The 27,314-nt window shown below is 42.1% G+C and overlaps 1 protein-coding gene across 4 annotated transcripts in view; it reads right to left on the reverse strand.

The window, feature by feature from the left end:
• The window catches only part of GALNT11 (polypeptide N-acetylgalactosaminyltransferase 11), a 35,106-nt gene extending 8,078 nt beyond the window's left edge, over positions 1-27,028 (reverse strand). Inside the window, exons 1-10 of one of the 4 annotated variants that reach the window (XM_054991460.1) lie at positions 26,873-27,028; positions 14,349-14,545; positions 10,789-10,912; positions 10,103-10,269; positions 9,216-9,341; positions 7,110-7,359; positions 6,415-6,532; positions 5,148-5,300; positions 4,230-4,448; positions 321-425 (exon numbers count right to left, since the gene is read on the reverse strand). In XM_054991460.1, the coding sequence (XP_054847435.1) occupies positions 321-425; positions 4,230-4,448; positions 5,148-5,300; positions 6,415-6,532; positions 7,110-7,359; positions 9,216-9,341; positions 10,103-10,269; positions 10,789-10,912; positions 14,349-14,352 (1,266 nt within the window). In that variant the 5' untranslated portion in view covers positions 14,353-14,545; positions 26,873-27,028. Of the gene's footprint in view, positions 1-320; positions 426-4,229; positions 4,449-5,147; positions 5,301-6,414; positions 6,533-7,109; positions 7,360-9,215; positions 9,342-10,102; positions 10,270-10,788; positions 10,913-14,348; positions 14,676-15,171; positions 15,253-26,872 lie in introns of those variants that run through there. The other 3 variants (XM_054991458.1, XM_054991457.1, XM_054991459.1) reach the window with 3 other exon arrangements.
• Positions 27,029-27,314: the final 286 nt, after the last annotated feature.

The raw sequence follows: 27,314 nt of genomic DNA on the forward strand, positions 1-27,314 counted from the left end.
GCTGTTCTATACTGGTCTTAATTACTGTTTCGGGGATTTTTTTTGATTGAGTACCAGCTTGAAGTATTTTTGTAAAAAAACATTTTAATAAATAAATAAATATGGGCAATAAACAGGATACCTCGTGTTTCAAATGTCATAAAGATATGGATGACCCAAAACATACAGCGACAGGCAGGCAACACTCCTGGTAGTGTCTCTTTCCATGTTTGCATGGGTTTTGTCACAATCTAAAGTAGCCTGACCAAAATAAAGTAACAATAGGAAACTCATGCCAGGAGACACTTGAGAGATCAAAGCACTGGCCACAAGCCACTTGCCTGATTTTGATCACTGTAGTCACACTCCTTGACCACAACTGGTCCTCCTTTCTGACTTGGATGGCCTTGGGCAACCAGACATTTATTTGTCTGGATGTTATATAGCTGCAAGGGAAAAAAAACCACTTAAATGATGGGAAATGTGAGCAACCAAAGCGGCTGCACTCTGATGCTGCAACCATCTGAGACTAAACACAGACATGTCAGTGTCAGGCACAAACACAACTTTTGCTGTACTCAAAACATCCCCCTCTCATCTCCCCTTGTGTGAAGAACTTGACCCCAAACTGCTGACTTGATCAAGCTCCCTTTTGCCAGAACATTCAAATACAGACTTCTGAACAAACTGGAGCTTACTGTCTACAAACTGAGACTGAATAATGGGTTAGGTTTGCAATCCTGGGTTGTAAGGAGTAAACAAGTGCCAATTTGCTCAGCACAGCGAACTGGAACTTCATCAAACCAGGGCGATTTCGACCCAGTTCCACAGACAAGGGGGAGAGAGATGGAAGAGCACAAGCACACAGGCTGAGTTTCTGCCTGATACAGACACACTCCTGTTTAATCTAAAACTGCTGTGGCATCTGAATGCAGCTGGAATTACATTACATGCGTTTAGGAATAACATTTAGCTTGGTCCAGAGTTTTCCTGTCAGGTAGGCCACAGTGAGTTCTTTGCTCTGTACAAACAGCAGAGGTCAGTAAAGCATTTTACAACAGCATTTGTTAAAATCCATTTTTAATCTAGGACTCATGTTCCAATTGGACCAGCTTCTGATAGCAAACTGAATGTAAATTCTGAGCCTATTATTCACACTGAAAAGGAAAAGCTACAATGAATCGTGAACATTTGGACTCACATCACAAACACTTCCACTAGTGGTTCAGATGGTGCTGTTACTTCAGACAAGATCCAGGGGTTACCTGTACCTTTCACAGCTTCAGCTGGGCTCACCTGCCCAAGCCTCACAGGAATAAACAGGGTGAATAAGCACTCTGGGAGTTATCCCTTAACACAAAGAAGTTTTCATAGCAAGCAGCAATTTCACAGTAATAATTGCTCAAGAACACCAGTTTATAGAAAGAAAGAAGACATATTTATACATCTCTAGGTTTTATGTTCCAGAAGCTCAGCAGCTTACATTTTAAACAGACTGTTACAAAAACTGGTCCTAAACAGCTATCACCGCACTATAGGTATTCAAAATATAGTAGATGTTCATATTATTTGCTCCAGGAAAATGCAGCTAGCTGTACTGTAATCACATTTTTAAAAACTGCACAGCTCGGACTGCTGCATCACAAAATAGAAACTAGAAAGAATACAGAAGAACACAATCAAAATTATCAAGGGTTGGTTGGAAACACTTCCCTATGAGGAAAGACTAAAGAGCTGAAACTTGGGGGGGGGGGGTCGACTAAATGGGAGGACACAACACAGGCTTATAAAATTTTGCATTTTGTTGAGAAAATGGCCATAATACTAGAACTTGCAGGCACCCAATAAAGATGGCAGCCAAACATTTGTCACCCAATGGGTAATTTAGGGAACTCACTTCCACAGAAAGTAGTGATGGCCACATGTACAGGTGCCTTGAACGAATTCATACAATATAGCGGGCTGGGGGGGGGACATTTTGGGTTGTCACAGGAAGGGGGAGGCAAGAAGGTTATGCTTCAGGGGTGGAAATCATTCCATCCATGGAAATGTTCCAATGGATCCAATCACTGGCTGGTGCTACTTCAACCTTCTATTGCCTCTGTTTTTATGTTTCGAAAATCTATTACAAAGCACGCAAAATATGCAAAGCTGCATTTGAAACTGAATAATTTTTATTGGCTAAAACAGATGCACACCCAATGTTAGAATGCTTTCACATACTAATTTCTATTTTCAGTCCTAGAAACCAGCAATGTGGTCTGAAAATTTACTGGTAAAACATATCCATAACATCAGTGCTGATTTGGAGAAAAGGAATGTTTAATTGCAAGTTCAAGAAACATAGTCATGACCTTTCAGAAAACCCTAAATAGGTGCAATTTCAAGGAAGTTAATACAATATGGTGTAAAGGGTACAGTAAGTGAGAGTTTACACCACTACCAGCTTCTTTCCCAGCTTGATTCCCAGCTTTTGGGAGATTGTGTGATAATGATTGATCCAATATTAACTAAAACAAGCAATGCTCAAGTTACCACGTGCTCTGTGACTGTGTGACATGCAGAATTTGTACAGCTCTTTAAGTGCTTTTTGATTTTGTTTTGTTTTGTGCGTTAGTGCATTAGTTTCACTACAAAAATGGTAGAAAAACATTTAGCAAAAAAATTTCAGTAATAGCAGAAGTCTGTTCTGCTATTACACCAGTCCAGCACTGGTGTGTGCTATTTATAGTACAATGCAGAGTTTCCCCAATTTGTCCTCTGAAATCAGGCTGGAGAAACTCTGGATTGTCTCATTAGGCTTTTAGTTGTTTAGTGTCTAATGGTAACCACACACAGGTCGCCATCTAACACAGCCATTTATTTCAGCGGGCTCAATCCTGCCTCTCTCGTAGTGTACAACAGAAGCAAACTACCTTGATCAGCTAGCACCCCACCCCTGACATTCCAGCTAAAGCATCTCTCAACATTCTTAGTACATAAGTGAGCCAAAAGAAAGTTCTTTACCCAGTTCTCACGAGCTCATAACAACATCGTTTGGAGGGCTCTTTTTCAAGAACACAGCCATTCCTTACCCATCTCCTTCATTATTTATAATAAAGAGCAGCAAAGCAGACAAGCGATTGCAGAGGGGTAACGGCAAGGCATCTCGGCTTGAGTCCCGACAGATATCTCAGGCTAAACCCTGAGCCGTCAGGGCTTTTCAGCCATGCCACCTATCCCACTCTATTAAGGTCACCACTACTCCACCTAGCTTCTCCTTGGTTCCTCTTGCCTCTTCAATCCTGCAGTCATTTCTCCTTTCAGCTCCATTAGAGTACTAATAGCAAGGTCACTGCACACCAAGCTGGCATAAGAGGGGGAAAAAACTCCCATCTGCTACTACTGTAATTGCCACCCTGCTGGAAAGTAGTGCATCTAGTGATACAAAGAGCCATCGAGAGGAAAATGATAAAACTCGGGGAAGTAAGATGAGAGCTACACTTCTGCACTTCTGTTTTGCTTCCAACCTGCGCTGCTAGCTCTTTAAGAGCAGAAGACCGAGCAAGGTTGGAAATGGATTGGATGAACATTGTGTCTGATTCAGCAGGGCTCTTCTTATGATGTATTATTTATAGAATTTACAGTAATAGTCTTGTTTCTGTAGGATTATCATCAAGTTGTTGTATTATTGCAGCCACAGGTGAAACTTCATTGTCTCCTGCAGAGCCTGTACCAGAAATAAGGACTGGAGACTTGGGGGGTGGGGGGAGAGACACAAATCACCAAGCCACGTGGAGGAGATCTACAGCAGCAAAAGCTTAAACACTCTTATGCACTTCAAAACAGAAAAGCCACATGCATCCATGACATCATATTTCCACTGGCTCCAACTTACAGATCTTTCTTGGGAGGAAACTACGTTAATGGTTCAGTTCTGATTCAACATTTCCATGTATGTGTTCCCTCCTAGGGAGTCTCTCTCATTAGAAAGGTTCCACAGAACTTTTGGTCTCACAAATGACTTTGGTGGACTACAAATATGAAAGTCCCTCTTGTAGAGGACCAGCTCTGTTTTTGTTTAGATCAGAGAATTACAGGATGCAATTACTAGTTTTCAAAGCAGTTGTTTCTCCAAAGCAGCACCCTTCTGACTGCTACACGGAAATAATATTATTTCTTTTAATTCACATAAGGTTTCTCAAGCTTCAAAACTACATCTGAAAGGAAGGACTGATCTGTAATCTGAAGAGATGGCACAATGTGCTTACCCGTCCACGCTGCAGTGTTTTGGGTCGTTTCTGCCCTCGATTAAAAAAGACTGGAGGCTGTGGTTTGGCATTAGGCCCAGAAATTTGCATCTCTGGGTATATATTGTCTAAGTACCACTTAAATGACTTGCAGTTCAGTTTTTTTCTCAACTCCACACGATCAGTAATATTGCCATAGTTCCTATTTCTTAGTTCTGGCCTTAGGGCAAAATACTGCTCCTACGTTCAAGAGAGGAAGAAGAGAGAATTACACTTCAGAACAAGGATTCTAGGTACAGTATCTCTTAAGCCTATTTTAAAAAGAGAATTCATTCACAATACTGGAAGTCCCTGGAGGCATAAAGTACAGAAGTCTGAACATGCTATCCTATATCCCAAAGGCCACAGCGAGCTTTGACTACAATCAGGTATCTCCCATAACATGCAATTCCAACCTGAGACTATGGCTGCAATCCTAAGAACACTTACCTGGGAGTAAGCCCCACTGAACAACATTAAGGCTTGCTTCTGAGCAAATGTCTGTAGGATTGCAGCATATATTGCTTTAACTGCTGCTAGGCTTCATCTACAGAAAGTCTGGTCGGTAGTGCATATTAAGGGAACGCTCAGCATGGACCTGCATCTTTTCCATTCAACACAGTTTGTAGATATGGTTTTCTAAGTTCCCACCATTTGTGTCTCTAGACTACATTCCTTTCCTGAAACATCTCTGCAAATCTCCAGACATTTCTTCCAATTTGAAGCCTTGAAAGAGGTGAAAACACAACTACCACTTCTTTGGCCCCCAAATCCTCAGATTCTCTAGACTGACAACAGCACTTCCATGGTGCATTGTGCTATAACCATCCATCCAGATATACTCCTACCCACCCCCCCTACAGTGTGTACTAATTACTATTATAGCAGCGGTTTTCTTGCCTTATAGTCATCCATCCACACATGTGCTAGCCGCAGGGAATTGTGTGCCATAGTGTCCCGCCCGCCAGGAGAGCCATAAGGACGGCGCTTGCGGAAGATGTGCCCAACTCTGGAGCATGGGATAATGAGAAGTTTGCCCCCGCACATCCAGATCTGCCCAGAAACATCAGGGGAGAGTAAAATAAAGATGATATTACATGTAAGTATACAATTAGAAAAAATAGATTTAGTTTATTTATTCTTTTCTAATGATGATTATCCATTTCTCGAGCTTCTCGTTGTGAACAGGCATCTTTATCCTGCCCACCCTCCAAGAAGCACAGGGTACGATACATGGTTCTCACCACCTCGATGTTACCCTCACAACCACCCTGTAAAGCAGATTAGCAACCACCTGGTCCCAAGATCAGTGAGCTTCATGCTAGAGTGGGAATTTGAACCTGGCTCTTCCCTGTCCTACTCAGACAGACGCTAACTACTACCACAATGAGCTCTCATACACTAGAGTCTATACTGTCTTCCTTGATACCACAATGACACTCCATTTGAGAAGACGACACTGAGGTCTAGTATTCTGCCCTTAAAATTTCTTGATCCAGCAAGCAAAAAACAGCCAATGAAGCGGAACAGATCTAGATGATAACTCGTGTTCTTTTACTACACAAAAGAGGAAGAAGAAAATATTTGGAGCTGTTGCTTTGGGAAACAGACAGCTCCATTAGTTTATATTCTGGCCTCAGTGATCTCCAAGGAATTGTCATTCCCCCCCCCCCCAATATAGCTAACACCATATGTGCAAATGGAGAATGCCTGCCTTTATTTCACAAGTCATCATTTCCACTGCATTTGTCTGGTGCTGTCAGATTCTGCACTGGGCCTTAACATAATCCTACCCAGCTACATCTGGTTGAGATAACAAGTCACTGGTGGACTAGACTACTTAAAAAACTTATTTTCCACCCAGTTTTAGAGCTAGTTACACTCTCTTCTTGTAACACACTTTGCCCAGGATGACCTTTGACCTTTTCAGACTTCAGTCAAATGTCAAACTTGAGGTCTGCAGTCTCCTTCAAGCCATCCAGAAGCAAGACTCTTACATTCAGCTGTGATGATCAAAGGAATCTCAGGTAACACAAACGGAGGTCATGCTGCTCTGCAACACTAGAAATAGTTTCGCGCAGAGCTGCGGCAAGCAGGAAAAGGCTGCCGCCCCAAAAGCACTCCGAGGGGGGAAAAGGGGAAGTTTCTTCTCAATGAAGGCACGTACTCGGAACGATATTTCCAGGTTTTCACCTCCCCAGATGTCCATGCCGCTATCATATTGCCCAAGTTCATTGAAATATTCTCTGTCCATAGCAAACAAGCCTCCGGCCATTGTAGGCGACCTGCGAATAGAACAGCAACAGAAGGAAAGAAAAACCTCTGGCCACAGAGCTGAAATTAAATGTGAGAGAAGGCAGGCAGCAGTTGTTTTCTCCACCTTCTCTTTTGAATTTTGTTTTTCCTTCTCTCCTTCCTCTACTACATACCTCAAAGTTGTTTTGCGCAACCTTCAGGAATATCTTATAGAATAACTGTGTAACTATTCATAAGTTATACTAAAAGCTAGTCAAACCTGAGGGGGGGAAATGTAAGGCTAATTTAATGTTTAAATTTTCAACAGGGTTACCTCAGTTGCTAGCAAAGCTGGCATCAGAGTACAGGTGTCAACTGTTCGATTACTGATCAGGTGTTAAACAGATTCCCCCCAGGAAGGACAAAGATGTTTTACACACATCAGGAAATCTGATAAGCAGCTTGTTAAGAAATCTGACGCCATCTATCAGTTTTGCCCTTTTCATTTCAATTTGACTACGCCTATAAAGCTTAGCATCCAGCACTGTTCCACAACAAACAGGGAAGTTCCTTAGTATATAATGCTTGCAACTGATAAAATCTTTCACTACTTAGGAGAAGTCTTACTTGATTGGAGCAGTGGGTCCCTCAGGGCCTTCCAACTCAGACAAAGGAACGAGATCCCATTTAAAGTGCAGGCCCCAGTTGAACCCTCCACGGACAACTGGGGAAGAGCTGTAGGTAAGCGTGTCTGCGCTGACTATGTCGATGACGGGGCAAACTACTGTTTTGCGTGATTCCCGGATAGGCGTTAGCAAAGGCTGTAGCCACAACTCATTCACTTCACAGTGGCTGTCCAGGAACACAAGCACTTTCCCTGAGAAGGCAAAAGCACGTCAGCCACAGAGAACTAGGAAATACCACCACCATTACCCTTCAGAGTTCTATAGTTTCACAAGCTGCAAAATCTCTTCCCATTTTACCAAAATAGTAAAAAGTCCAGTAGCACCTTTAAGATTAAACAACTTTACTACGGCAGAAGCTTTCAAGAACCGCAGCTCTCTTTGTCAGATGCATCTGACGAAGAGAGCTGTGGTTCTCGAAAGCTTATGACTCAATAAAGTTGGCTAGTTTTAAAGGTGCTACTGGACTTTTTACTATTTTGCAACTACAGACTAACACGGCTATCTCCTCTGGATCATTTTACCAAAAAGAGGCTCAGGAGCCTTTAAAGGGGGTAGTCCCAAATTCTTTCTAGTTCATTTGGAAAGAGCCTTGAGAAATGTGATCATAGTAACGTTCAAGGCCTGGAAACCTTGAAACAAACAGACGGCACAATATCGTCATAGTTCTCAGCTCTCAGCATTCATCTATCTATCCCAGCTGTTTCACATCTGGCCCACGTGAGTATTTGTCTGCAATGCAGCAACACGGGCAGAACTCCGTGTGGTTTGTATGAGCCTCTCCCCTTCGGAATCAGGCCAGTTTTAACAGCAGTCGTATAACTTCTATTTGCTTGTTTTGAAAAAGTTGCCATGGAGTATGTAACCTGCAATTCTAAAAGCAAAAACATGTGCTTGATGGATTGTTATGTTTGGGTCCTTGCAACTTCTATTATTTTGTTAGCCACTTGGAATCTAAGGACATATGGTGGGATATAAATATTTAAAAGAAAACTAAAAAAAAAACTTTGAGAAAGCATACATCTCTAGTGAATGACTACATTTTTAAAATCCTGTGTGATATGCTGGACCATGCCACACAAGTGAAAGTAAAGCATCCTCATTTAATCTGCAGCATTGAACCCAAACAATGCTCTTATCATTCTGAGGTATCGTAAAGCCAAGGATTTCAATGGAATCATATTACCGCAATGTAGAGGATTAACACACATTAATTAGGAAGAGCTTATACCATCATTACCCGTCACAATACAAAATTTCCTGAATTAACACCACGTTATCACTGATGCACGCTAATGCAGGCTGATTACAGAGATTATCAAGTAATATTCTAACCCAATTACTAGAGCCACAGCAAACCTCTCTAGCGAGACGACTGTGAATCAAGGAGCAGAGAGTATTGTCAACTGCCTTAAAACCATTATGACAAACATCAGAATATATCAGTCCATATTTAACGAGACGTGGCTGGATCGGTCTTCTTTCAGGACACAGGAGCAAGCCAATGCAGTTCTGCATTTTCTAAACCTTACTTTTCACAGAAAGTATACATTATGGCTAAATTGAAACATTTACAAGAACAAACTGTTAGCCCCCCTCTTAACATATCTCAAAATCAGGAGCAGGCAACCTTCCTCCTACCCTTCCACTGCAGTTGTCACAAATTTAAGTGAGACGTCTCTAGACAGTAAGGGAAATCCCATGTTTAAGTTGGTTACAGAAGGGATAAACCAGCTTCTGTTTTTTCAGGGGCTACTCTACTTCTTACCCCGCTTTCCAGACAGCAATCTAGGGCCACAAGCTTATTTTGCAACACTGTCTGACCCCTTCATGGCTGCCCTCAATTAGCACTAAAGGTATCACCATTTATTGACCACTTGACTATTAGGGAAGAACCAAACACAGTAAGGTTGAGCCAGTGAAAGAAAAAAATTATGTTATCCATTAACTATACTATTGAAGTTGCACAAGTGATTCTGTCAAACTATTCTGATTTGGAAGGACTGAAGAAATAAAGGGACTAGTTAATGTTGAAGAAACGGGGCACCACCTGTCGCATGAGAAGCACCAATCATCCGCCCTCGAATTAATCCTTCTCGTTTCTCATTTCTTACTAGTTTTACGTTCCTTGGAAGGTTTCTTGATATATAAACATCCAAATCTTCTTTCAGGTCACCTAGAAAATAAACCGGGGTCAAAATAATATGTCTCAGGGCTGACAAGACTATAACAGCAGTTCAGAAATTGCTCCCTGGCTCAGTTCAGACTATTAAGCTCTCCCTTCCCCCACAGCAACTTCAGTTTGCGTCTTTGCATCTTAACACTGTTTAACCAGTGTGCCAGTACATCCAAATCAGAGAACTATGATTAACATCATCTTGTGATTAACACAAGAACTAAAAGTTACGGTTTTGCAACATGTTTCCAAGTCTGCTTCGATGAGAAATATTTCCAGTCCTCCTGACAATGGTTTAGAGGACCACCTGTACTGGTTCTCTGTGCTCACAAAAAAGGGAAAGAGCATTCCAGTCATCCCCTTCTCCTTTGGCCAAATTTAGTCTAAACCAACCACCAGCTGATTTTAGCTGCCTAGAAAGCCAGATCACGACCTGTATTTGGGAATGTTTCTCTAAGCCTGAAAGTAATTTTTCATGACCACACACAAGAATCAGGAACACACAACATTGAAGCATTTGACCAAGCAGGTGCCAGTTACTTAAATAAAAGGTGCTATGGGACCACCACTTTTCCCCAGCAACACCATTACTTCTGTAACGATTCCATGCAACTTCTGTTAGTTCATAAAGAGCAGAGCTGAGACAGTGACTTGCTTGGGCAGAACTGCAGAGCCCACAGGTGAGCTCTTTCTAGCCCAACCCAAACCTAAGCACTGGATCACACTGTACAAAACTAGCAGAAAATGTCAGAGACTCTTGCCTAATTCACTGTTGTCATCCACCAAGATAATTTCATGTAGAAGATACGATGGAGTTCGGTCTAGGACACTGTGAACTGTCCGGAGCAAGGCAGAAAATGCTTCATTATAGAAACAGATTATAATGCTAGCATATGGCAAATCAGGAGGGTAACTCTTTTCCTTACACCTGTAAAAAAAGGGCACAGATTACAACAAGGCTTTCAAAACACCAGGCAATTTCAAAGCAGAAACGACTCCATTTTCTTCACAGAAATTCTCAGAATCAAAATCTGTATGTCCAGCAGCCACTAGAACCTAAAAACTGGGGTGAGCAGGTGGGTTGCTGAAGGCAGCAGAAAGCTGTTTTCTTAACCCTCCATTTGAAGGATTTGGCCTCTGTGCTTTCTACCATTACTTTGGATATAGACATTTCTTTATTATTTTTGCCACTACAATCCACCTAAGCCTACGATCTTTTTCAGAGAATAAGAACACGAAGTTTCAAAACCAGCTCCCTAACAGGATCTTATCCCATGGTAAGTACGTTTGCCACTGCACATGACACAGTAGTCCCTGCCTTGCAATACAAAAGCCTGCTTTCTATCCCACTCCCACCACCTGCCATAAGGACAACTATTTCATAAGTTTATCATCATAAGACTTTTGAACCAATCATTCACTTTATAGAGAAAACGCAGAAACATACTTGGGATCTCTTGTGTCTGGCACATCTCTGTGATATCCCAACCTGTTACTGATGAGCACATTGAAGGCATGTTTTTGATAGCCTAAATCTCTTACTTCTTGATCTTGTTCATTAAAAATCATTCCTGCAACAGAAGAAAGGAAAATATTAGATCATTGCTCAAATGTGTATAAACACACACACACACACACACACAACGTTATTGTCTGATTTCTTAAATGGAAAGTCCAACTATCCCAAAACAGACTGCCTCCACAGTACCTCTTTACAGGTCAAGGAAAAGATCGACATGGAGCCGCCACAGTGAAAGACTGCCCACTCGTTAAAACCAGAGCTAAGATGCACGTAACTACCATCGCACTGTGGGGCTACTACAGCGTTCTTTTCCAGAAGTTCTTTTTTGGGTTGCAGGGCATATTAGGAAGGGGAGGAAGGAGCAAAATGACAAACAGACTGCTTGCCTGTAAGTGATCATCTTAACTGATTACCTTCGTGGGGTCATCTGTAGCCACGCAAACAGCCTTCCATGCCTGTGAAGTGCCTCAATTTGAAACATTCTAGAGCTAGGTTTTCCTGCCGTGCCCAATGGGAGGAAGTTTAACGCCAGCTGACATTCAGTGGCTAAAGCGCTCTGAAGAGATTTTGTCTCTTTTGGCAGGGCAAAATAGCAGAACTGGACAGGGCATTTCTTGAAAGAAGTTGTACTTTCCAAATACATTGCCAGTTTTCTACAAGTATCAAGCAAGTGAGGAAAACAGATTGTATAGTATAGATAGGAGCACCAGTTACGACTTTTTTCCCAAAAGCACTCCTTCCAGAATGTTCAGTTATACGGAAAGCTCCCCTCTAAATATATCCTAAATCTCACAGCTTAATGGTAGAATTAGCCTTTATTCATTACTGGTCATAAATAAGAGCAGCTGGAATTCTGACACATACCCGAAGACTGAAACTAGCGGTGTTTCAGCATGGCATTATAACTGACAGCTGTATTATCTGAAGGCCAATCAAGGAGGGAGACAATTCTTCAGTCCCTAGGACTTAGCAAGCATTATTAAAGCTTAAATGCAGTGAATTTGGGATTCTTAAAGCCAAATGTCGCATGACGGTGGCTGGAACTCAGTAAGTGTAATGTGGTCCTAAAAAGCAGCCATAAGAAGACCTCCAATATGGAGCTGGATCACAGAACTGGGAAGGGAGAGATTAATTATTTCTCCAAGTTATTTCTACAATCAAAAATGAGCCCCCCAGGCTGCTTAAAAACCGAGTAAGAAAAAAAAGAGAAAAATACTGTCTTATTTATCTTGGTATGCCTTACCATCTTGAGTCTCAATGAGAAAGGTGGACTATAAATGCAAATGTACTATTTAACAAATGTCAAATCCGGTAAAAAGAGAGTTTGTAGGAATTGGCCAAGATTAGAAAACTGGGGCACCAGGGGAGATGCTCTTCAAATGTCAGATCAACAAGATTTCCTGGGTATCAGTCAAGAGCCTGGGTATTTTCAAGAGTCAAAGCTCTCTTTGTGGAATATCTTGAAAGCTTACACCCTAGAAAGCTTGTTGGGCTTTTAAGGTGCTACCAGACTTGAATCTTGCTCTTCTACTGTAGACCAAACATGGCTACCCACCTGAAAATACCTGAAGGGCTGTTACCCAGAAGAAGGTAAACCTTGTCCTCTGCTGCTCAAAAGGGCAAGACTAGTATTAATGGGCTTAAGTTCCAGGATGACAAATTTCAGCTGAACAGTTCCGTAACAGAGCCAATTAACCAGGGAGTTGGGGGTGTCCCTCACTAGAGATCTTCCAACAGAGGCTGGACAGCCATTTGTTGGGCATGCTCTAGCTCTGGATCTCCTATGTTCCAGTTTGACTAGACAGTCTTTCAGCTGTATGAATGCAAGAACATATTATACAAGCCTTCAGAAAGAGACTTATATGGAGTAACACTACTATGCTGAACTTTCATACCACAATGAAGCAAAACATGATTACCTGATCAGATGATGTTTGTTCTCACTTGACAACCAGCCCTAGTATACTTGGCACATCCCTAAGCTAAACAAGAGAAAAATCAGATCCAGTTCTAATCTTTTAATAAAATAGCAGATCTAATTTAATGGCCTCTGCATTCTTCATTAGAAATATGTCCTAGCAATTTATAATTAAATGTTTGGCCCTCACTAATCCTGGCAAGTTGCTGGGTTTCAAGGGATAAAGGAATATCAGTTTCTAACATGGGGCTCCCATTCTTTCCCGGTTTGTCAACTATGTGAAAAGAAGTAGACAATTCAGATGTTGTTCATTTAAGACATTTCTAGCTTACCTTTGTCCTTAAAAAATAATAAAGGTGGGTTCTCACAGCGTATCAATGATAACTTAGTCCATTACTGTTATAGAATATTCCTGTTTTAGACAGAGAACAGGCCAAGTCTTGTGTTAAATTTTCAGATGAACTGCAAGCTCCATTAAATGGAGGTGAGAAACACATATAAGCATTCCCCATGGGCGGGGGGGGGGGGGGAGTCAGCATGTAGGTGTCACCTCCAGTCACTCGTCACAATGACTTGACAACTGTCAACCTAGCAGGGATCCATGGAAAGTTTTTTTCGGGTCTGACATCTATTAACTTCCCCAAGGCTTTCTTTGCACTCCGCATTAAAAAGGGATGGGTGCAAAGCTCCCGGGGATACAACCGTTTATTGATCAAACCCTCCTTTAGCAGGAAATATTAATGAGCATCCCACATTCTGACTCGACTGATAAGGAATTCCCTGCTCTTGAGTGACCCTTGAAATACAGGGCTGAAAGGAACACGCTCCTGCCATCCTTCTGCCAAGCTCAGATGCCATGCTGTGGGAAAGGTGATCCATCTCAGGGAAGCAGTCTAAAGCCTTCAATTTTAGGTAGCAAGAAAACCTGTTTTTTCTTATTTTCTGCATTCCGTAGTTTCATATCTTAGATTTCTCTATTAGCTTACGCAAACGGAATAAAACCTCAAGGCAGATTACAAAGCTTAAAGAACAATTAAATTAGACAGCAAAGATCTCCAATAAGCCATGCAGGAGGACTCAGCAACAGCAAAAACCAAAACACACACAAAAAACCTCTCTAAGACACGGTAATGTGAATTTAGGCAGATCATGAGAGGGAAGGCAGGAAGGGTCACATCAGCGCTTAATTCTCGTGGCCCCTTCTTACATGCCCAGGGGTAATGCCAATTGCCACCTTGGGGTCAGGAAGCAATTTTCCCCAGGCCAGTTTGGCTAGGGATCCTGACAGTGTTTTGCCATCTTCTGGGCATGGTCACTGGGTGTGTGTGGAGAAGGGGAGGTAGTTGTGAAATTCCTGCATTGTGCAGGGGGCTGGACTAGATGACCCTGGAGGTACCTTCCAACCCGATGATTCTAATATAGAAAGTGGGTTGCAGAGGTAGAAGACAAAGCAGTAATGGAAGATGATAATACAGCAAACACTGCAAAAGACTACAAGTCTATTTCCTTATCAAAGCAACCTCCTGAGCTGCTTCATTATGCTACAGTACTAATCCCTTAGACTCACCCATTTCCGGAGAAAATTCAGCGTCACCCTTGATAGCATCCTGTGCAGCATTTCCAAACGGATGCTTGATCTTGCCATCTCTGTGCTGAGGTTCAGGGACTGGCCCACGAATGAAACGGGGATAGAATTTTTTGGGAAATGGCTTCTGAGGCTCAAACCCCTTGACGGGCACATTCTTGAAAGACTGGGTCTCTTCACTGAAGTTGAAATAAATAAAGAGCAGAAGCGTCCAGGTCACAGATGTGAAGAGGCAGCCATAGCAGAAGTAGCGAAGCGTGACACTTCCCATTGTAATCCTAGCATTGTGGGTGGCACATTCTCAATCCCCTTTTATTAAGAAGAAAAATAAATCAAAGAAAACAGAGTGAGGCTTACAATGATAAGACTTTCCCAGCTAGTTGTTTTTAAAAGACGGACTTTCAGAAAATTCTCTCTTCCAGATTAACACTGTATTTTAGAAATTGTATCCAAGAATACCAGCCTTCCTCCTACACAAAACTATAAAGACACACATTAAGTAATTAGTGTTCCAGGTCTGTACTGTACCAACAACTTTAAAATGCCACAACACAAAGCAACATTGCTTGATGCTGAGATTACTTTAAGTAAAGAAATTATGGCATTTTGCAGAACATACAACTGCAGAGCACTATACAAAGCACAAAAGGAAGAGTTTGCTTAGCATAACAATATCCCAGAGGAAACCATTTTCCTTTGCCTTCTGTTTCTTTTCCAGTAAATAACTCAGTGTAGGCAAGGTTTTCCAAGACTTCTTCAAAACTTTGTTAAAATGGGAAGTTAGCAGTTGCCAAAGTCATTTTACCTTCTGTTTGCAAGTCCAGGCAGAGAAGAGGTTGCTCTAGATTTCTAACCACCAGTGTTGTCAGCACTTGGGACAAGCAGTGCAAGACAAACATAAAGAGAGAAAGGAAGCAGCACAAAGACCTTGGTCAGTAAGCGAAGTTCTAGTTCACTGATTACTGGCAAAGTCAGGCTGCAAGATGCTAGAAGCTGGCCTAAGCAGAAAGTTTAAATATTTACAGTCACTTAACATGTTTGTTGCCTTGGTCAGCAACTAATTTTTAACAGGGTACACATTTGAATAGGTCCTGAATTGGGGGTTATGCAACATATTATGTGGGAAGTTTCTAGGAGCCAAACCAATTCTAGGGAACCCTTTCCATATACAAGGTTTATATCCAGGTTCCTCTATCTTATATTATATTGTAAAGGTAAAGGTAGCCCCCTGTGCATGCACCAAGTCATTACTGACCCATGGGGGGATGTCGCATCACGACGTTTTCTTGGCAGACTTTTTACAGGGTCGTTTGCCTTTGCCTTCCCCAGTCATCTACATTTTACCCCCAGGAAACTGGGTACTCATTTTACCAACCTCGGAAGGATGGAAGGCTGAGTCAGCCTTGTACCAGCTACCTGAACCCGGCTTCCACCAGGATCAAACTCAGGTCATGAGCAGAGCTTGGGCTGCAGTATGTCAGCTTACCACTTTGTGCCACGGAGCTCCTGCACCTTCTTAATGACAACATGACCCTAGTAGCTATATACCTGGCTGTCTTTTCTCCCTTAATAATTCACAGTACTTTCCCCTCTAACTTAGAAGCAAGTAGAGTAAAAGCTTTGCTATGTACAACTTGATTATCCAGACACTCAGTTATCTGGCATTGCCCAGAAGCAAGCCCCTCTTCGCCATCACCTACCACACCTTTGTGTCTTTGGGCATGTATGGATCCACCTCACCAGCCAACCAGCTTGATGACTACAGCTCTTGTTGAGTTTCTACCAGCTGGCACTGCCAGCTGACATCCTCAGGTGCCTCCCGTCCTGTCCCCTCTAGCTGCTGGGAGCTAGCTCTGCTGGATGGATGCCAGTTAGCTGGCTTGCTGCATAGAACAAGCTTGGAGGAAAGGGGAAGGGTCCCACTAGGTCTGGTGACTGTCACCATGGCATTCTCCACGGTTGCTGCAGATTCCTCTAGGTACAGGGTGTGGCAGAGCAGTAAGCTCGAGCATCCAACACATTTGATTCACTGACAAACCCTTTCCTTATGAATGTAACAGTGTTCATCCCCATTCGATTAAGAACTTCTATAATTAGCTCTAGAATGCATGAAGTAAAAAGCCTTTGAATCTGCTTGTAGCAAAAAAAGGTGGTATAGGAGTATACACATAAATAAGGATTTGCTGGTAACGTAGCTGAGCGCTCAAGCAAGGGACAGTTTCCTTCCCCATCAGAATGCCACAGCCGCCTCAAGTTCCAGATGACTCAATTTGTAAGGTTTTGCATATTTTAACTGCTTCACATTTACAGTTGTTGCTTATATTTTAACTAAAGTAAATCACAGGTGGTTGTGGGCATTTTAAAATGGCTAAACTATCTCTGAGCACTCATGACAATTATGAAGCAGATTTAAACAAGTACAGTCATGAGTAAAGAATGACAGAAGCAACAGAAATGGACAGACTGAAATATACACAAGCAAACACCTGTACAAGTGAATAGAATCGGGGTAAGCTGCAGGCTTATATCAGCATCACTAATGATGATTAGAATTCCCTTGGTATCCATAATCTGCACTGAAAAGGAGCTGAATAAAACTGTACCTTTTACCAACACGATTTACAACAGCATGGCTGAGGAGCATAAATGCCCACAACTAACCCACATTAAATTTTAAATACGTACCAACCATAATTACTACTACTGACATTTAGGGGAAGCACAGCTTAAAACCTAACTGAAATCCTTCTACATTTACTGTCCAAAATACAGCATGGAATTTCTCAAGCTTATATAATTTTAAAGCAGTTGTAACATTATCAGCACATATTCATCAATTAATACCATTCTGTGTGAATTCTTGGTTATGTAGCATGGTAAACGTCAAAACATGTGTTGCAGTTTTATCACGAACAAGAGCAAACGGGATACATTTTTCCACTCCGTTCAAAAGATGCCTATTTTTTCTCTTTGCCTTCTTCAAATGTGTGGGCTATTTTGTAGCTTCCCAAAATATACCTTGGCAGGAACTATTAAGGAAGTGCAAGTAATTCAAGGAGTCATTCCTACACAGATGTCATACTCATTTGTTGCTTCTTTGGGCTGAGGAACGGTGAATAAAACACAGCAGAAATCTAAAACATACTATAACTTGGAACAGATTTCATTTCTCTACTGACTCACACTCGTTTACGTAATTTTAAACGCTAACTCCAAAAGTTTTATCTATCCCCAATCAGATGGTCAAATTCCCTAATGGATAATCTTCTGGCTCAAGCTTCCTTACATATTCTTCTTCCTAGACCAAGTAGTTTCAGTCTGACATCCAAGTAGTTTCAGTCTGACATCAGTCTGACATGAACCAACACCTGCTTTGGGGGCAATACGCATAACTCAGTTCCATTGGCTTGAATAAATTACTTTATGTAAAATAATTAACCATAAACAGTACTTCCGATATGGGTACAACAAGGTAATTCGTTAATAGTCTACTTATAAAAATTAGCTTTATGTTATTTATTACATTTATAATACAGTTTCCTTCCACGGATCTCAAGGCAGCATACATAAAGTTCCTATGCAGTTTCCCACCCATGCACTGAGCAGAACCAGACCACGTTATGTTGCACATGGTTGCTGCATAATTTACCATCAAGCTGTATCTTGAAACATGTTAGAATCGAGATTCATACTACATGCATTAACAAGGATATTGTTTTTTTTAGTTGCACCCTGTTTCCTCTTTCTAAATTTCCTCTTTAAAATGAAATCTCTTGGTTCTCTATTTTGGTTTCCCAAGCATCACTGCTAATAAAAATAGAAAGTCTACTCGATAGCAATAGAACCCCAAAATACATTCCATTTTAATGGGAAAAAAGCACAGAACAGCTTGTGGTGCATTCAACAGCTGAGATTTTGATCCCAAGGCATCAGAAAAAGGGAGAGGATGTAAGCCATGATACAGTCGAACAGATCCACATCCTGATTAGAACACACACGCAAATGGACTAAACATGCCAGTTTACAAAAATCCTGTTTGGAACAGAGAGGTAGTAGTGGTTTATTAGATAAATATATTTCTTCTAAATATTTCTTCACTCAAAACTACCGGGGCTTAGCAAGCACAGCCATATGCAGTGAACGCAGGCTGTGCTAAGGAGATACGGTCGGCTACTAAGGGATAGAAGGGCAAATTCCACACAGGGCAACAAGCATAGGAACAGGATATCACATCCTTCTCCTTCCACATCCGAAACTGTTGCTGGCCGAGATGTATCCTGCATTTACATTGCCAAACACTTTGTATTGTGATGGCCTTTGGCCATATACAATTAAACCTTCTTCTTCTTCTTCTTCATTGCCAAACACACCACATGATGATATGAGGACTTAGGGTAAGTTTATTGCACATTACAGGGGACACAAACTCAACGGGGGCTCTCGGTTTATTTCACTGTGTTCTTCTGCCCTGACAGAATTTTGAAAAGTGGTTAATTACTGGAAATGAGCATCGGCTTGCTGTTCAAAAGAAAATATAAAAACTCCACTGGATAAGCACAAGCTCTTGGGTTGCAATCACAAGCAACTCTTCAGATCATGGACAGCTAAAGGCCTCTAAGACTAGAGGGCACAGACTGGCCTTCTGAGTTCTCTGCATTCTCCCGATTGATCTTCGTTCCTATGATCACGTTCTCAGCTACTGCTTGTCTTCAGTATTTGAAGAGCCGGTATGCAAAGGGCCTATTGTAGTTTTGGGTGTTAGCTTTCACTCAGGAATAGGTGAGCAGGAGGGGAAGGAAGACACACAACAACAACAACAACAACATTCGATTTATAAACCGACCTTCAGGATGACTTAACACCCACTCAAGAGCGGTTTACAAAGTATGTTATCGTTATCCCCACAACAACAAACACCCTGTGAGGTGGGTGGAGCTGAGAGAGCTCCTAGAAGCTGTGACTGACCCAAGTTCACCTGGCTGGCTTCAAGTGGAGGAGTGGGGAATCAAACTTGGTTCTCCAGATCAGAGTCCTCTGCTCTTAACCACTACATCAAACTGGCTTCTGAACAGTCCCTTAAAAGTCCCAAAGAATTACAACCAATGTCCCAGCCCTTTAATCCCATCCAAAACGCACTCACAATCCAGAGCAACATGCACAAACACCTTCTCTTATTAAGCACTGTAACACAAACAGTTACTGAAACCAGAAAGGTGATACCAACAAATAAAAAAAGATCTGTTAAGTGTATCCCTTGTGCAGTTGTATGTTTGCTGTACCACAGTCATGCTGTAGAGCAACATAAGCAAAGCTGTAAAAATCCCAGGTACCCACCCATTTTAGCTCCTAGATATTAACAGGTGGTATTTGAGAACATAAGGAATCATTCAGCTTTTTAACAAGATTTACTCCTAATACTCAATACTAGCCCCTAGGAATCGGAAATATTTTCCCAGCCCTGCTTGGGAGCAACCACTCCCATGGCTGAGCATTAACCATAAAAATTGTCAAGTAACAGGTACTCACTTTCAAAACAATTTAATGACTGTTGGGTTTGCTGTTCTTCTTTATAGGATGCCTCAAAACACTTTTAATCCTTGAGTACCACAAGCATGCTGTAATAGAGTTACTCTGATAACTCTGGTAATGTTGATTAATTAAATGTGCAGAAATCTATAAGCTATTCCAGGACAGATGTAAGGAACCAATTAAAATATACGCCTGTCTACCCATATCTGGAGTGAATCTGAATTTCTTGTGCCTGGAGATAGCTTGGATCTCACCAATTCCAAATCCTCAGCGTGGAACTGAACAGAATGCGCTGAATTTAAAGAAGCGGGACAATCTGAACACGCAGCACTGGGCATCATCCTAAATGCCATTTGGCCATCCTTCTCTGCCCTTATGTTTCTGTCTGTACAGGTGCATCCTCTGCTATGGCTCCCGCCTTGTGCGATGGGTAACACAGTTCCCAGGAGACCTTGTGTTAAGGCTCTGACCAGGCCCTGGCATGCTGCATTTCAGCAAAACTGCTGTATCATGATCAGGCCACATCCTCACCAGAAGCTGGAGCCAGAGAAAAGGCCTTCTGTCCTACCTGTCCTTAATGGATAGGTACAACTACAGCAATGGACCCAAGGCCAAGTTCCTGGAACAGGAAATGTTGAAATGATAGAGGAATCCAACCCATCACAGCTACCTGAAACAGAACAGATCCAGAGGAGTGAGCCGTGTCAGTCTGTAGTAGCAAAATAGTAAAGAATCCAGCAGCACCTTTAAGACTAACCAACGTATATGTAGCATAAGCTTTCCAGAGCCACAGCTCTCTTTGTCATTTAAAATATATGCCTTGCATCTGACAGAGAACTGTAGCTCTCGAAAGCTTATGGTAGAAATAAGTTGGTTAGTCTTAAAGGTGCTACTGGACTCTTTTACTATTTTGAAACAGAATGAAATCCTACATGACTCAATACTGGAGGCTGTAAGGCAGATGATGAGTAATCATCACCACCCTGTAACCACATGGGATCATCCTACCCAGGGAATTCTTAAATTAGGAACTTTTGTTTACTTCTGGCACTTTTCATTCACTTGCACATCTGGTTAAAGGCATGACTGTTCATTTATGTATTTAAAAAGCCTTCAGCAATAACATGCAAGCCATGTCCTATATTTCACATATACTGTATGATTTTATATTCTGGATTTAATATTATCTCTGTAACAGTTCAGTTATTTAAAAAATAAGACAGGGCTCCTCCTAGTCTGTGCTCTATGTCAGAAATATTACAATATGCCTTATTCTGGCAGTGTGCTCCTATACACAATTTGCCTAGTTTAGACTTTGCTTCCCTGATTTTATCCTGTTTCAATAAGCAGTACTTAATCACCACGCTACTAAATACGTCCCTGCCAGAAGATTACACTTTGTGGGATTTAGCAGGCTCACTTTAGCAATCACAGGATAAAGAATAGCTCTCCTTCCTATATTCTGCTTTACCCCTCATCTTCAAAGTGCCCTATACACAATTACAAATTCTTACCCACTTCAGCCACACTTGCCAGTATGCAGCAATCACAATTTAAAGAATAATTATGAGACGTACCTATACAACATATCAGCAGTAGCACTGACACTACCAGTATATGCAAAAAAAAAAAAAGAGCTGTAGTATGATCCCCCGTTTTAATAGTTCAATAAGCACTCTCCGCTCCCAAAAAAGGGAGGAGGATGCAATTGCAATGCATCAAATTGTTCATGTTCGGTTATACAGTCTTCAATCATCTGCCAAATCAGTTCTCAGGGTAACGTGACCAGCTCTGATGGATTTGCAATTGCACTAAAACACACCATGTCAGTCTCTTGCAGCAAAAAGCACTTTAAAAACCAACAGATGTATGAAGCACAAGGTCTTCGCAGCTGAAGCTAGAGATTCAAAGGGACAGGAAAAAACAGCTTTTTTCTGAGGACTTTCCATTTTTCCAGTGGGAAAATTTGGGGCAACACTAAAAAAAAAAAAATCTGTGCACCATTTTCTCTTTCTTTCTGAATAAAAGACGTCTGTTAAGACAGAGTTTTTCTTACTCAAAAAGGTTAGTATGAAAAAAAAATTTAATTTGTCCAGTGGAAAAACTGGGAAAGGTTGGGAAGCACAGGGGAAATACTTCCCCGTTTAAAGTAAGTAGAATGTTTTTTTTAAGACAAAGCGTTTCATATTGTGCATTCTGAGTGAGAAAAATACTGAAAACCATCCCAATTTGTCCAGTGAGAAAAAAAATCAGGACGTTTTGGGAAGCACTTAAAAAAACTTGTGATTTTTTCCCCTTTTGGAATGAGTGAAATGTTTACAGCAAGGTTTTACTCACAATGTGTACCATTAATTTTAATATGACAATCCACATCCTTAGATAACAGTAATTCTTATGTATACTATAGACATATACAACATAATATGCTTATTGTTTAATCTGAGTAATTTTGGCAACAAAATGCCATGATGTGTTTAATGACACTACATGATTAAAGAGTCCGGAGTTTTGAATGTGGTTTATTACAGAGTTCAGCGTTTTACACCTTTAGCTGGAGTTCACTTCATCAGATGGTGAAGTGAAATCTCTTCAACAGAAAAATCACGCAAGGTGGAGAGGAGAGAAACAAAGAAAAAAATAACAGCAGATGAGAAGGCCACAAGCGGCAAGAATTTGTGACATTTCTATACAAACCTTAGAAGTATACAAGATAAGCACAATGACCATTCACAACCACTATAACTGGCAATAGCCCACGGTCTACCTAGTTAAGCCACTTAACACAAGTGCAGTCTAAGAAAAGTATTGGATCTATTTAATACATTTAAATCTGTTGATAAACAATTCAGCAATTTCTGATTACAAGTTGATCTGTTGAAGAGCGTTTCTTTCTGTTCAGCAGAAAAATGCCCTCACAGACGATGTTCGATACCACTGTTCCCATCCCCCCCCCTAAATATAAAGGCTGGATTAATGGGCTCTATCTAGCCTATGAAAGCATACGCATTAGTAAATTTGTGGCACCTTAAAGATTAACAGGACTCATGATTGTGTCTGCTGCAGTAATAATGAAATTCTTGTTCCAAGTCAGCCATCGCTGTCGCATAACACCTTATGCCAAAGAAGATGCAAGGATTATTAGAGCCAACAAACCTAAGTCATGAGACACTGTAAGAATGGAAATCATTCTGTTTTTTGCAAGTTTGTACAACTGTCCTGTAGTGTAATTGATAGTATGTTATAATAATTGATGTTAATGTTAATAATTGATGTTTTGTAGTATGCTAGCAGTTATAAAATAGACTTTTTACTGTTATTTAAGTTTGCATGAGAACGAGGGATAGACAATTTTGATAAGTAAACTGAAGAGTTAAAAACAAGAGTCTGCCAGCCATAAGAATACACAAAACCCTGCCAACAAAGGCTTTGCTAGTAAATAACATATTAGAGACTGCCATGATTTTTAAAAATGAGTTAAAATCTATTTCAAGTATTTGCAGATAAAAGTCAGACTTGTCTACATACAATGTTCATGCAGCTCTAAACATCAGAACGGGACAAAATACAAACAAAGCCATGCATCCTGACAGCAACAGGAGAACACACTTGTCCCTGCTTTATATTGCACCCAGGGATCCAAGCTTATTGGCTATGATTGGTATGATGTAAATTTGTTCAGAAAAATACATGGTGCTGCTCCCAAAACCTGCTCAAGCCAACTTACAAGCTAACAACAATAAAACAATAAAAACAAGCATAAATGATCAATATTAAAACCAGCAATGAAACAAACAAAAAATCCCACTAGCAATAGAAAAACAAGAGTCAGCAACCTAAAATAGTATCCGTAGAACAACCTGCAGGCTAGAAGCAGGACTTTGAAACTTTATCTTTACTGGCCTAAAACCATTTAGGTAAAGTGAGAATGAGCACTTAACTGCCCCAAAAACAAAACTGAGCAGATTTTTCAGCACAGGAATTATACGATCAATGCATCCAGCTTGTTCACTCAATCTTAGCCAATTCCCCTCCTTATTACAGCCCCCATTACACATGCCTTTAGTACATACAGGTCCCATGACCCCAAACCCCCATGGTAGTCTGAGAGGACTCCTTCCCTTTTTCAACAGCAGAAAAACAGACTAGATCCAACCTTTCTACTTCCACTGAGAGGCACTAAAATAAAATGATTGCTAAAAAATATTATACCAAAATGAAATGTTTAGGTATTAGGTTGACCTGGCACCTAGGATTTGTCAAGCCTTGATTTGCTAAGGATAGTACACCAACAACTGCTTTTTGCAGCTGGTCTAGTAAGTTTCATATCAGCTTGTCACTACAATGGAAACTGGAAGCTAACTCAGAGTATCATGTACACAAGCCAGGTTTGAAATATAAGCAGGCAGCTTTCAAGATGAGAAACTTGGAATTCCTACCATCCTATAAAGGGGCAGGGGAGGAATCCTACACATGTGTATATAGCTTTTTAACTATGATGACTGTGTAGCACAAAAATGTTACATTGTAGCCCTTTAAAGCAGTGGTCCTGAACAGGAAGACTACTGAGGCAGCAAGAATAAGGAGAGTAAAAATTGCTTACATGAGGCAAAAAGCAAGATTCGGAACAGCAGCACCTTAGAGACCAACAAAGAGAATCCAGGATATGAGTTTTCATCAGAAGGGAGCTTGGACTTTTGAAAGCTCATATTTCTGTTGGTCTTTAAGGTGCTACTGGACCAGAATCTTGCTTTTTTGCCTCATCTTAGTAGCTACAAACTAACACGGCAAACTCCTTTGAAGCCTCACACAAGCCAACTGATCTCCACACCAAAAGGAGATGTTTACATTTACTAGCAAAGGAATGTTTTGGTTGCATCCTCCCTCTCCCCCCCTAACTGCATCTTCTCTCTCCTCCCCTCCTCTTCTATATTTGACCAGTTTCTGTACCATGCATCTGACGAAGAGAACTTGATTCTCGAAAGCTTATGCTACAATAAAATTGGTTAGTCTTAAAGGTGCTACTGGACTCTTTTTGATTTTGCTACCACAGACTAACACGGCTAACTCCTCTGCATCTGAGTAGCTGTTACTTATTTTTATAGTAAAGAGTCTAGTTCCACCTTTAAGACTAGCCAACTTTACTGTAGCATAAGCTTTCAAGAACCACAGTTATCTTCATCAGATGCATGGACAGTATGAAGAAACTGGCCATCTCATTATCAGAAGTAACTGCCTTTCAGGCATTCTATTCAGATTCAGCTATGGAGGGGAGGGGTCACACCCAGCCTGGACTGTGCACTCCACCTCTTTCATGACTTTTGCAACTCATTGCATCTACACCCCTTTCCCCTCACCACCTATATATATGGCCAGTTTCTTCATACCCTCCATGCATCTGACAAAGAGAACTGTGGTTCTCGAAAGCTTATGCTACAGTAAAGTTGGTTAGTCTTAAAGGTGCTACTGGACTCTTTACTATTTTGCTATTACAGACGAACACGGCTAACTCCTCTGGACTTATTGTTATTTATTTACAGTACACCCTTCTCACCAAGATTCAAGGAAGATTACACAATGCAAATCAGTACAGTCAATTTCAAAGGCATTCCAATAAACAATGTAACAGGGTACCTAAATGCAAATGTGCAAAGATTTAAAGCCAGCAATGATCCAATACAGAGCCAAAGAAACACTGAAAACACACCATAAGCAATTTTAAGTCTGACACACAGACAAAAACAATCTTTCCGCAAAGGATAAAGGGATTTCTTGTCAATCCCCTTTTTTACACTGAACTATTGTCATAAATAAATAAAAATAAACAAATATAGATTTAGGTCTGCAGTAGAAGAGATGGATCTGAGTCCAGTGGATTCTTAGAAAAAAAACAAAATTTTCAGGGTATAAGCTTTCAAGAGTCAGAGCTCCCTGAAGGCGTCTAAAAAAGGGACCTTATATGTATGTACATGTGTACATAAGCTAAACTCTCTATGAACCACTGCACTCAAAACTAACCCTAATAACTGCAGCGGAGCAGCAGTGTCACAGAGCAATCCCATACAGAACCATCCCAATCAAAGCCCAATAATAACAGTAACAACAACAATCTGTGTGTATATACCACTGCCAAAGTAATGAATAAGGTCAGCATTATTATTGCTCACACAATCCAGCTGAGGCCACCTGCAGAGCTCATGGCAGAAGTGGGAACTGCACCAGTAGAGTGCTGTCTCGCAGCCCGAACACTTAACCACTATGAGAAAGGTTGACTAATAATAACAACAACTGCGCTTATATACTGCACTTCTAGACAGATTAGTGCCCCACTTGGAACCTGAACAAATCAGTGTTATTGTCTCCAGCTGGGGCTGAGAGGAGTGGTTCACCCAAGGCCACCTGCAGAGCTCCTGGTAGTCTTGGGAGTCGAACTAGCAGAGTCCTGACTTGCAGTCTAACCATTAACCAAGATGAGAAAGCTAGACTAATAACAACAACTGCACTTATATACGGCTCTTCCAGACAGATCAGTGCCCCACTCAGAGCCCCGTTGTTATTATCCCCACATTGCAGCTGGGGCGGAGAGGAGCGGCTTCCCCAAGGCCGCCTGCAGCGCTCACAGCAGCAGTGGGAATCGGGCCGGCAGAGTGCTGACTCGCATCCCCACCGCTCATCCACTCTCCTACCCCTGGGGCGGGGTTCCTCTGCGCCGCGAGTCCGCAGGAGCAAGAGTCCTGTGGCACCCGAAAGACGGCGGCGTTTTGATCCCGAGCGGCTGCAGCCGCGGCGAAGGAGGGCGGGCGGGCGGAGGAGGCGACGCTCCCGCGCTGAGTTTGCAGGGAACGTGGCGGGTGTGGGTAGGTGGGTGGGTGGGTGTGATGCGGCTGTCTCCAGACCCCCCCTCCTCCCCCCTCAAGGGGCGGGGACAACCGTCGCCTTTCTCCGCTGTGAGGCGGCAGCGCGGCTCTCTGGAGACTCACCCGCGTTGCGGCGCCGCGCAGCCAGAAGCCCGGGGGTTTGGGCAGCCGGGCGCCGCGGCAGGACCATCCTCCGCCTGCCCCTCGCCTGAAGAGGAGGCGGCGACGCGACGGCTCCCTTGGGAACGGGGGCGGGGGAGAGCCGCAGCTGCGCGCGCCGCCAACCGTCACGACGCCCGCAGGCAGGAGAGAGAAACCTCTCGCTCGCCGGCACCGCCTCGCCGCTGACGCCGCAGCTCATTGGTCCCGGCCGGCCACGTGGCTTGCCCGCCTCGATTCGCCCGGATGCGCGCGTCTGGTCGCCAAGACGCTAGAGGCATCGCTCTACTGACTGCTGTCTGCCAAGGGGGCGTTCGCGCATGCGTGAGATGTAACTGCTCAGCAATTAGGTGGCAAGAGCAAAGGAGAGGAATCCTCGCAGCTCCCCCGGCAGGGGTCGTCCTAC

The sequence above is a fragment of the Eublepharis macularius genome, chromosome 11 (genome assembly GCF_028583425.1).
Source record: "Eublepharis macularius isolate TG4126 chromosome 11, MPM_Emac_v1.0, whole genome shotgun sequence".
NCBI lineage: Eukaryota > Metazoa > Chordata > Lepidosauria > Squamata > Eublepharidae > Eublepharis > Eublepharis macularius.